Here is a 12,500-nt window from a genome sequence, read left to right on the forward strand (position 1 = left end):
GAAGGAAGAGGGAAGCTTAAAGAGGGGAGAAGGAAGTAAGGAATGAATAAGGGGAAATGAGAGAGGAAGAGAGAGGGAGGAAAAGGGTAAGGAGAAAGGAGAGAGGAAGAAAGAGGGAGGAAAGGGAAAGAAAGAATAGGGGAAATGAGAGGAAACAGAGGCGGAGAGGCGAGGGGGACAGAGAGGAGAGAGCATGATAGAATGCGTGAAGGGAGTCACTTCCGGAAGAGAAGAATATCAATCTCGACTCGAGTGGACTTCCGAAATAAACATAAAAAACATGATATTGCAAGAAAAAAAACGAAGAAAAAAACACCCTGCTTCCGCCCATCTGCGTCCAACAGCTGTATGACAAGGGCTTTACGATGACGGGGGAGAGGGGAAGGTGTGGAGGTGGGGGGGGGGGGGCTCGGAAACATTAATAAAGAGAAAAAAAAATCATCAAGAATTCGCATCGTCTTGTCTGGCTGCCTCTCCGCATGGCCTTGTACGTCCCACTGCCATATGCATGATCCTTTTCAAGTTGCATGCAATCCGCTCTTACTGCAAGGCTTTTATACTTGCCGTGATGGAAGGAGTGGGTAGCAAGGATTTCTCATTTCCTCTTCTTCGTTTTTCTTTCTCTCCTCCTTCTTTCCCTAATCTTGTTTCTCTACTCCTTTTCCAACTCTTTGTTTCTCTCTTCCTCCTCTTCCTACTCTTGTTCCTCTCCTCCTGTTCTTGTCCCTTTCCTCCATCCTCTTCACTTTTTTACATCCTTCCCCTTCTCTCCTCCCTATCCCCATTGCTACCTCTCCTGCTTCCTGCTTCCTCCTCCTCTTCCTTTCCTCTCCCCTATCCCCATCTCTTCCTCTCCTCCATCCTCCTCCACCATCCGCCTCTCTTCTCCCTCTTCATCTCTTCCCCCACCACCTACGTCCTTCCCTCTCCCGCCGCCCAACTAACACACAAACTTCCCGCGCAACTAATGTTTGCAATCTTCATATTTTCAAGTTCCTCCCATTTATTGCAAGACTACAATGATTACGAAGACGCTGGAGACAACGAAGAAAGAATTGGCGACGGGAAGAAGGATTGTGGTTAATGGATATTAAAGCGGAGGGCCAGGGAGGGGGTGAGGGGAAGCAGGGGGGAGGGGGGAGGGGGGAAGCAGGGGGAGGGGAGGGGGAGGTTGCACAGGAGTGAGGGTAGGGGGTGGAGGGGGAAGAGGGAGGGGGGGAGGTGGAGGGGGAAGAGTGGGGAGGGAGGGGAGCGAGGGGGAAGAGGGGAGGGGGAGGTGGAGGGGGAAGAGTGGGGAGGGGAGGTGCACAGGAGCGAGGGTAGGGGTGGAGGGGTGAAGAGGAGTGAGGGTGGAGGGGGAAGAGGGGAGGAGGTGCACAGGAGCGAGGGCAGGAGGTAGAGCGGGAGGGGAGGGGAGGAGAGGTGGGGACTTGACCGCCACTTTAAAGGAATGCCGACTAACCTGCCACCCTCCCCCCTCCCCCCCCCACTCTTTACCCTCTTCCCTGTTGTCTTCAATTACCCCCAACCCCCCTCCTTCCCCCTTCTTTCCTCTCCCTTGATCTGTCAGTTTAATTAACATTTTTGGTTTTAAGGTAACATAAAAAAAGAGTTAAGAGGACAATAAGAAATACGGTCCACGTCCTCCGCTTTATACGAGACTCGAACGCCATATGCCACACGGAGCGCCCTCAACTTATGATAAAAAGTTCTGAGAGGATTTCCAGTTAGGTCTAAGGGCGCCGCGCAAGAGTGGTCGTTTCCTGAAAGTATCCGAGCCCCCTCCAGCCCCCATCAGTCCCCTCCAGATCCCAACAGTCCCTTTCCAGCCCCCACCAGTCCCTTTCCAGCCCCCTCCAGATCCCAACAGTCCCTTTCCAGCCCCCACCAGTCCCCTCCAGACCCCACTATCCCCCGGCAGCCCCCACTAACCCCCTAAAAGCCCACCAGTCCCCTCCAGCGCCCATTAACCTCCTAAAACCCCACCAGCCCCCACCAGTCCCTTCCCAGCCCCCACCAGACCCCTCCAACCCTCTGAAACCCCCCTTCCACCCCCGCCCCCACCATCAGGAGGCAAAGAAAACAACCCGAAGAGCAAGATACCAAGAAGAAAAATACAGCTTCACCTTCAACCACCCTTCGTCTCTCACCCTGCGACCGTAAGGGCGAGAAGGACAGGCTTCGGCGTCCTCTGCCTATCCTCTTGGAGGCATCGCGATAGAGGTTCCCTTTTTATATTTTTTATTTTTCATTTCTTATTTTTTATTTTACTTTTATTTTGTTTCTTTTTTATTTGTAACAAGAAATCAAACAGAAAAACAGACATGCACATACACAAACAAACGAATATAATACATAATATCTATATCTATCAAAATCTCTCTACCTCTCTGAATACACAAAATCTAATCTCTAAATTGGTTGCAAAAGGAGCAAAGTATAGGGACTAGGTAAAGCACGCCGGACATGCCTTCGTCGTGAAGACATTTCCCTCGCCCTTTAAAATATGAAAGAACAGTAATAGTAGTAGTAGTAGTAATAATAATAATAATAATAATAATAATAATAATTATTATTATTATTATAATAATAGTAATAATAATAATAATAATAATAATAATAATTATTATTATTATTATTATTATTATAATAATAGTAATAATAATAATAATAATAATAATAATAATAATAATAATAATAATAATAATAATAATAATAACAACAATAATAATAATGATAACAATAAAAACAAAACACAACAACTACAACTATGTATGTATCTAGGCCTATATGAATTAGTCGAAGTTTTCACATAACTGGAACAGTGTCCGTGCCAGGACTTCTTCCTATCCCTTCGTACTAAGTTGCTAAGTTGTCTTTTCCATCGCCTACTCATTTCCGTCCATTTCTTTTATATCTCCTTCCACTTCTTTCATTCATTTCTTCTTTTCATATATATATCCTTTTTCCCCCCCTCCCTCCCTATCCCTCCATCCCTCTCCCATTTCTTGCCTCCTTCCACCTTCTCGTTCTCTCTCCTTCATTTCCTCCATTCCTCCCTCTCTTGCCCTGTTCCATCCCTCCCCCTCTCTGTCCCTCACCACCTCCCTCCTCCCCCCCTCTCTATATCCCTTCTTCATTTCCTCCATTCCTTCCTCTCTATCCCTCCTATCCCTCTCCCTCCCTCCTCTTCCCTTCCCCTCCCCTCCCCTCCCTCCATCCTCCCTCACTCCCTCCATCCTCCCTCACTCCTTCCCTCCTCCTCCTTCCCTCCACCTCCCTCCTCTCTTCTTTTTTCCATCTTCTGCAGCCGAATCACTCCTGCAACAAGACGACAACAAAGAGCTCCTTCATCTTACCTCTTGGGAGTGAAAGGGCGTCTTGACGGCTGTGGAAGAGGGAGGGAGGGAGGGAAGAGGGAAGTATGAGACAGGAGGGATGAGGGAGGGACGGGGGGCGGGTATAGAGGAGGGGGAGAGAGAAAGGGGATGGGGTGAGAGGGGAACAGGATAGGAGTGATAAGGGGGGGATGGAGGAAGTTGAAGGGAGATGTGTCAGATGGGGGGATGGGGGGTAGAGGGAGATGTGTCCGAAGGTTGGGGAAGGGAGGGGGAAAGAGGTAGGGGCACAGAGGTGTGGGGGTGGAGGGAGATCAGGCAGAGTCGTGCTTCTGAAGGACAATCCCGTGATTAAGAGGAGAAATGTTGGTAGGGAGAGTGAGAAAATGAGGGATGGAGATGGAGAGGGAGGGAGAGAGGAGGAGGAGAAGGAGAAGGAGAAGGAGAGGGAGAGAGGAGAAGGAGAGGGAGAGAGGAGAAGGAGAGGGAGAGAGGAGAAGGAGAGGGGAGAGAGGAGAAGGAGAGGGAGAGAGGAGAAGGAGAGGGAGGGAGGGAGGAGGGTGGGACGGGGAGGGAGGGAGGGAGAGAGGAGAAAGGAGAGAGAGAAAGGAGAGAGAGAGACGAGAGAGAGAGAGGAGAGAGAGAGAGAGAGAGAGAGACGAGAGAAAGAGGAGAAAGAGGAGAGAAAGAGAGAGAAAGAGAGAGAGAGAGAGAGAGAGAGAGAGAGAGAGAGAGAGAGAGAGAGAGAGAGAGAGAGAGAGAGAGAGAGAGAGAGAGAGAGAGAGAGAGAGAGGAGAGAGAGAGAGAGAGAGGAGAGAGAGGAGAGAGAGAGAGAGAGAGAGAGAGAGAGAGAGAGAGAGAGAGAGAGAGAGAGAGAGAGAGAGAGAGAGAGAGAGAGAGAGAGAGAGAGAGAGAGAGAGAGAGAGATCGAAAGAGAAGGAAGGAAGGTGAGGAGACGTCAGAAAGAGAGGAGGGTGGAGGCAGGATATCAAAAAAATGAAAAGAAAACAAAGAAACCTGTCAGCTTTTAAGAAAATAAGACCACCACAGCCTTAACACGGATGTGACAACGAACCGCACAAACAGAAAAAAATATATATATATCCCCAGCCAAAGAAAGTAAACAAACTTCCCGCCATAAAAGAGACAAAGAACACCGCAAAAGTCAGACCAGTAAGTGAATAAACATGCAAATTTCCAAAGCCCAACACACAAGGCCTGAACATAAGAAAAGTATAAAAAAAAAACTTTCGAAAGAATAAAAATCATTTCAATCTCTTATAACTTTATAGAACGCAAACTTTAGTATAATCATCTTCATCTGCTTTTCCGTTTTTGACTCGAATTTTGTGATTTTTCTCTTTCCATGTCATTCTCGGTCCACGTTATTTTCTTCTCTTTCTCTTTATCAGTTTATTCTTTATACTTAGTTTTACCTCCTTTCCTTTCCAGGGGATATTTTTTTCTATTAAGCCGTCTCTTTCTTTTCCTATTTAATATCTCTCTTTGTACATCTCTTTCTATCTTTATCACCATCCGCCTTATACATGTTTCCTTCTTCGCTAATTTTCTTTACCTTTTCCTTTATTTCTTCCCTAAACTTTTAACGAACTTTATTATCCTCTTCCCCGTTTTTCACCTCTATCTGTCTCATTCCCTCATTTAATTCCTATTTTTAATTCATCTTCATTATGTTTTCCTAACCTTTTTTTCTCGATTTAAAAATAAATTTTCCATTACTCTTTCCTTGTGCATCTCATTTTTTTTCTCTCTCTCTTACCCGGATCTCAATTCTCGCAAGGCAATCTCGCGCATTCTCGTAAGTCACGCAATAAAAACGAAAAAAAAACGATATGTACGAAAAAAACGAAATATAAAGAAACGACGAAAGAAAAAGAAACAAAATAACGGTATAAAAAACGAATTATTAAAAAAACAACGAATAAAATATATATATAAAAGAAACAACGAAAAATAGAAAAGGAAAAATAACCGTATAAAAAAAAACGAAATATAAAAGGAACGACAGAAAAAGAAAAAAAAACGTATGAAAAAAAGCGATTTATAAAAAAAAGAAACAACGAAAAGAAAAGAAAAAAAAACGCACTGAAAAAAAAACGAAATATATAAGAAACGATGAGAGAAAAATGAAAAAAAAAAGTCTTTCAATCACCCTGCGTTCCCACACAACCCAACGCAGTCAGTTCACCCGTCAGGCATTTTCGTCGATATCAATGGACACTGAACATTACTGGCTCCGTGTTTTATTGCCGCTGAACACGCACATGCACACGCACACGCACATACACGACTTGGAGATGTTTAACCGCTTAATAGATTTTATCCATACACTCACCTTATAAATCCTAATAATTACTTAATATTCACAATTAATCCAATATCATTGACAGTCTCTCTCTCTAATAAAGATAATTTTTAATAACTCGAATACGGATCAATAAACATATTTACATCCGGGACTTCAACTGCCACTGTCTGGCTGATGACGTCACTGGAAGGAAAATCAAAGGGGTCATTGAGGATTCTTCCCTCGCCTCCTTATCGTTTATCCCCATCATCAATCCCTCCTGTTACCACCTTCCCATCTCCCTCTCTTCCTTTTTTAATACATTTATCCTTCTCTCCGCCTCTCCCTCCTTCGACCTACCTCTCCCTATTTCTCCCTCTCTATCTCTCTATATCTCTATCTCTCTCTCTCTCTCTCTCTCTCTCTCTCTCTCTCTCTCTCTCTTTCTCTCCCTATCTATCTATCTATCTATCTATCTATCTATCTATCTATCTATCTATCTATCTATCTATCTATCTATCTCTCTATCTATCTATCTATCTATCTCTATCTCTATCTCTATCTCTATCTCTATCTCTATCTCTCCGTCACTCAATTTCCTCGTCTCTTCCTGTCCGTCTGTGTGTCTGCCGGTCTCTCTCCGTCAACTCGTTTCTCGTCTCTCCCGTCTATCCGTGTCTGTCTGTCTGTCTGTGTCTCCGTCACCTAATTCCCTCGTTCCTTCCGTTTTTCTCCCTTTCCTATCGCCTTACCTCCCTCTTAATCCCTTTCTTAACTACCGATACGTCTCCCTATCCGTTCCCTTAGCTCAGCCTCTCTCTATCCCGCTTTGTCCATCTCCAAGCTGTTATACTATTCAAATGTTCTCCCTTTTCTTACTGTTCTCCTTGTTCTGGATCTACAGTCTTTTGTTTTCCATCACTCATTAGCAGATTTATTTTTCTTCTCCCTTCCTTCGTTTGCTATTTCTCTCACTCTCCTTTCCGACTCCAGCTTCCATAAAATCGATAGTCCTATAGGCCTACATTTTTTTGTGGGGGAAACGGCCTCTGCTTCCCCGCTGTCTGTAAAACTTCCGCTATCTCTCTCTCCCTCTTGCTGTCAATTCCGTCTTCTCTTTTATTAACCTCTCTCTTTCTCTCCCCTCTTCTCTTCGACTTCTTCATATCTTTCCTTCTTTAATCTTATCCCTTTTCCTCCCTCACACCCTTCACTTCAACCAATATCTCTCTCTCTCTCTCTCTCTCTCTCTCTCTCTCTCTCTCTCTCTCTCTCTCTCTCTTTCTATTTTTCTATCTATCTACCTCTCTATATCTCTCTCTCTCTCTCTCTCTCTCTCTCTCTCTCTCTCTCTCTCTCTCTCTCTCTCTCTCTCTCTCTCTCTCTCTCTCTCTCTCTCTCTCTCTCTGTAACCAAAAGAAGCGAGGTGATGACGAGAGGAGAATGAATGAGAATTACCTCCAAAAACGACGACAAGCCTCACCTGGGAGAACGACTTGAAGAGAGACAAAATAACTACCAAACAAAACGAAAACAAGCCTTACCTGATACAACGACTTGAAGAATGAAAGAATGAGACCGACCTCCCAAAACGACACCAAACTTGAAGAGAGAGAGAGAATGAGAACGACCTCAAAACACCTGATTTCAAGAGAGAAAGAATGAGAAAGCCCTCCCAAAACGACGACATCCGACTTGAAGAAAGAAAGAATGAGAACGACCTCCCATAAGGACGACTTTCGACTTGAAGAAGGAAAGAATGAGAACAACTGCCCAAAAACGACGACAAGCCTCACCTGATAGAACGATTTGATGTGATGCAGCAGGGCGGCGAGATTCGACAGTCGCGCCGCTGCGTCGCTCGGGTGACGGTTAACCTGCCGGCCGCCGCCATCTCGCGGGTCTCTGCAAGGGAAGAAATTCGGGTTAATTTCAAGATAATATACATCTAATTCATTGGTGCGGTTAATATACATTTAATCCATTGGTACGATTAATATACATTCAATTCATTGGTACGGTTAATATAAACTTAATGTATTGTTATGGTTTATAAACATCTCTACAAACATTAATTCCGAGAAATCAGATGTCTATCACCTTCGTACCATTCACAACCACCTCTTTGCAAACACGCCAACGCTCCTTCCTCCCGAGCCAGCCTTCCACTTCGCAACATGCAAACCAAGCCAGCATCACCACCGTCCTCACGCGAGCCATTATCCCAGTGGTGCCATTGACTCCGCCGATGATGTTCCTGGCGGCCAATCGCGATTCATTCCCACACGTCAATCTTTCCGACAGCAACGCGAATCGATTTGCAATAAAGAGCAATTACGCCGAGCCTCCACCCCACCCCCACCCCCACCCCCACCCCCCGCACGCGCAAAATCACCCCTGTTCCCAACGGCCAAAAAGCAAATCTGCGCGACTTATAAAACTTGCTTCATGTTTTATAAAGGTATCTCATACATTATATTTTGATACTTTCCTTGATTTGTTTTTTACTTTCCTGGATATACTTGGTCTATTTTGATATATCTTGATATCTCCTTGATATACTTGATCTATTTTGATATTTCCTTGATGTACTTGATATATTTTGATATTTCTTTGCTATACTTGATATATTTTGATATTACCTTGGGATACTTGATATATTTTGATATCACCTTGGTATATTTGATATATTTTGATATTTCCTTGATATACCCGATGTACTTTCCTTGACATAATTCCTTTCCGTGGTTAATCTTTCTTTGATATATTTTTCCGCTTCACCCTAAAAGCACGTATACACAAACGCACACGAACCGCCAAAACAAACAAACAAACAAACACAATCACAAACACACACACACACACACACGACCCCCCCCCCCACACACACACATACGTACGACCCGCTAATGAGACCACCTGGCAAAACCTACAGCAGTCCATGTCGTATCCGATTTTTTTTTTCGAGCTTTATGGGTGAAAAATAATGTGGTTTATGGGTGAGAAAGCAATGGGGTGCGCTGCTGTAATTCATTCAAACTGGATAAAAGAAAATTTGCATGGCCTCTTTTCAAGTGTGATGCATCCCGGAGCGCAAGTGTGCACGCATAATTTGGCGCGCTTTCCGGGTGATAAAACTCGGGGAGGGGAAGGGGAGGGGAAGGGGAAGGAAGGAGGGAAAGGGAAGGGAAGGGGAGGGGAGGGAAGGGGAAAGGAGGAAGGGAAGAGGAGGGCAGGAGCAGGGGAAGGGAAGGGAAGGAGGGGAGGGAAGGAAATAAAGGGAAGAGAAGAGAAGGGAGGAAGGATAGGAGAAAGAGAAGAGAAGGGGAGGGAAGGAAAATGGAGGGAAAGGTAGGCTAGGGGAAGGAAGGAAAGAGAAGGAGAGAGAGAGTGATGATAGGGGTTAAGAGAATGAATAGAGATGAGTGAGAAAAATAATAAGGTGTGCCAACAAACAGAAGATAAAAAAATACACACAAGCAATTACAACAGAAACAAGAGAGGTAGATAATTCACACAGGAAGATCGCTATCACCATTCTCTCTTTTTGCCTCTGAGGGTGCGGGGCATTCACGAGAGGGTCGCCATCCCCCCCCCTCCCCCCTTCCCCTGCATCGCACACACGCCGCCCAACCGCATGGTGTGCTACCCTGCAATAACAAGCGCGAATTCATTTGCCCGGGTCAGGATAATAGCCAAGGAGGCGGGGGGAGGGTGGGGGAGGGGGGAGGGGGGCAGTTATCGCACAGAGGGGGGTATCGCCCCCGCCCCGTTCCAATCTTCCTTAGCATATCACGCGAGGGAGCGGTCTCTAATAGGACCAGAAATTACGGCTCGGCAACTGAGGGTTGATACGCATGCCTACATACATTCACACACACACACACACACACACACACACACACACACACACACACAAACACAGAAAAATCACCTATCACACATACACACACGCACATATATACATACATATACACACACCTAAACACACACACAGACAAATCACCAATCATACATACACACACACACGCACATATATACATACATATATACACACCTAAACACACACACATACATAAACGCACACCAAAAATAACGCCAACAACCACATACCCCAATGGTCGCGTGTAGGCCTAAGCTAACCACACGAATCCACTGACCTTTCCCATGCATCGACTTAATCAATGACCTCCTTCATCACCGAAGTCAAAAAAAGGACAATTATTGATCAAAGATATGTTGATTTATTTTACTCAGTCGTTTGAGAAAATAAAAAAGTGGAAAATGCATTCCGAGACACGCTATCCATCCGATTTTTTCTCATAATTCTTGCAAGCATGCACGAGAGCCCTCTTGTGTCCACTCCTCCCTTCTCCCCCTTCCTCCACCTCCCTTCCCCCTTCCCCCTCCCACCCATCTCCCTTCCTCTTTCCCACTCCCTTTCTTCCTCCTTTTCCCTCTCACCTCCCTTCCCCTATCCCCCTACCACCCACCTCCCTCCTTCCCTCCTCCTCCTCCCCCATCCTCTCACTTCCCTCCCTACCTCCTTCCTTCCCTTCCTACCTCCCTCCTTCCCTTTCCCCGCCCTTTTCCCTCCTTGCTCATCCCCCTTCCCCCCCATTCCCGTCCCTAAACGCACGCAGGGGCCGCCTTCACCGTCCGTAAGTCATGAATAGCTTAGCGTCGTCGCAGTTTGATCTTCGCAGTGAAAACACTTCAGGGAAACTACGAGGAAATAGTAACTTTTTGTTGTGTCTCCCCTCCCCGTCTCCCTTTCATCTTTCCTTCCTTTATTCCTCTTGTTCTTATAATATGATAACATAACCAAGGGCTACAATAATGTTCGTCAAGATAGCAATATCTAAAACCATGAATAACAACGACAATGCTAACAATAACACAATATCAGAAACAATATCATTCACAATAACAAAACTGGCAACCCCGTTAACTGAAACCAACCTGAATCATTGCATAATTAATATAGGAAATTCTTCATTATCATTTCGGTCGACCCCTCGAGCTTGTAACTCTAAATAAAACGTTTTGTGCGCAATTAAAAAAAAGAAAAAAAAAGAAAAAAAAAGCAATATAAAAACTGACAATACATGTCGGCGTTCAATATGATAAGAGATATTTTCCTCCTGACCTTTAATTTTTAAAACACACAATAAACTACAGACCCAAAAATATATATAAAAAAGGGAAAGATAAAATAGTGACTGCTCCAATTACGGAAATCAACAAAGACAAATACAAAACAAAAAAAGAATGATTAAAGTTGTAAAAATACTAAAAGCATAAAAAAAAACAACTGAAAATGCAAACATTCAAATGAAACTAAAACAAGCTTTACGCGGCTCGGGGCTCTATTAAAATCCGAGAATGTGTGAGGAAGATCTCCGCTGTTATTTCTTTTTTCACATTTTTCAGGAGGAGGGAAAGAAAGAGAAAGAATGAGAGAGAGAGAGAGAGAGAGAGAGAGAGAGAGAGAGAGAGAGAGAGAGAGAGAGAGAGAGAGAGAGAGAGAGAGAGAGAGAGAGAGAGAGAGAGAGAGAGAGAGAGAAGAGAGAGAAAGAGAGAGAGAGAGAGAGAGAGAGAGAGAGAGAGAGAGAGAGAGAGAGAGAGAGAGAGAGAGAGAGAGAGAGAGAGAGAGAGAGAGAGAGAGAGAAAGCAAAGAAAGGACCCCAGAGAAGGACAGACAGCGACCCAGGCCTAAGTGAATAGCATGACAAGTGAGAGAGCAATATGAAAAGAGAAAGTGCACAGCCGCCTTGTAGATCGTGTTTATTGGCACTGCGCGAGGGCTGGGAGTGCAGGGGGGGGGGGGGGGGGAGGATAGGATTTACCGCTTTATTGCACGCCCGCAAGAGGTGTGTGAACATAACGCGTCAAACCTGCCGGCTGCCGGTATACTGCCCGGTCGACCTTCCAGCCTTCGAGGAGGCAACGACAGCGAACACTGCGTACTGTGGCGCGCCCTGGCATCGATTCTGTGGCAAATGCGGCGATATTACATGGAGTCCCACCTCCCCCTTCCCCCCTCCCCTCCCCTCCTCTCCGCTGACGTATGCTTGAACGTACACACATAATGGGCAGCTTCATCTTGGGTCACCGCTGATATTGCGAACACCGCCGTGCCTGCCAACACCACCGTCCTCGTTAATTACTGTGCCTGCCAACACCACCGTGCTCGTTAATTACTGTGCCTGCCAACACCACCGTGCTCGTTAATTACTGTGCCTGCCAACACCACCGTGCTCGTTAATTACTGTGCCTGCCAACACCACCGTGCTCGTTAATTACTGTGCCTGCCAACACCACCGTGCTCGTTAATTACTGTGCCTGCCAACACCACCGTGCTCGTTAATTACTGTGCCTGCCAACACCACCGTGCTCGTTAATTACTGTGCCTGCCAACACCACCGTGCTCGTTAATTACTGTGCCTGCCAACACCACCGTGCTCGTTAACTACTCTGCCTGCCAACAACATCGTGCTTCTTAACTACTGGGTCTGCCAACATAATCGTGCTTGTTAGCTAGTGTGCCTGCCAACACCACCGTCCTCGTTAACTACTGAGCCTGCCAACACCGTCGCCCTGCCAACACCTCTCTCCTTTCTATCTGCCACCCGCAAGTTCCCTCCCCCCCCCCTCAATGCCCCCCCTTTACCCTAGGCAGACAAGGTCCTTCGGGAGGCCACTTGAGCGTCAGGAAAGGAACCTACTGCAATATAATACTGAAGAGGGTGTTGTAAATATCATTAGGTAGCCTAGAAGCACTCTTCATGAGAGACGGAAAGAGGAAGAGGACAAGGAAGAGGAGGAACAAGAGGAGAAGTGGATGATAGAGA

General features: G+C 45.6%; 1 protein-coding gene across 5 annotated transcripts in view; it reads right to left on the minus strand.

The window, feature by feature from the left end:
• Positions 1–12,500, minus strand: part of Girdin (protein girdin) — a 348,114-nt gene that overhangs the window by 272,868 nt on the left and 62,746 nt on the right. For all 5 annotated transcript variants that reach the window (XM_070113403.1, XM_070113393.1, XM_070113389.1 and 2 more), the window contains exon 3: positions 7,443–7,551. In XM_070113403.1, the coding sequence (XP_069969504.1) occupies positions 7,443–7,551 (109 nt within the window). The remainder of the gene's footprint in view (positions 1–7,442; positions 7,552–12,500) is intronic.

This window comes from Penaeus vannamei, chromosome 3, assembly GCF_042767895.1.
Source record: "Penaeus vannamei isolate JL-2024 chromosome 3, ASM4276789v1, whole genome shotgun sequence".
Classification (NCBI taxonomy): Eukaryota; Metazoa; Arthropoda; class Malacostraca; order Decapoda; family Penaeidae; genus Penaeus; species Penaeus vannamei.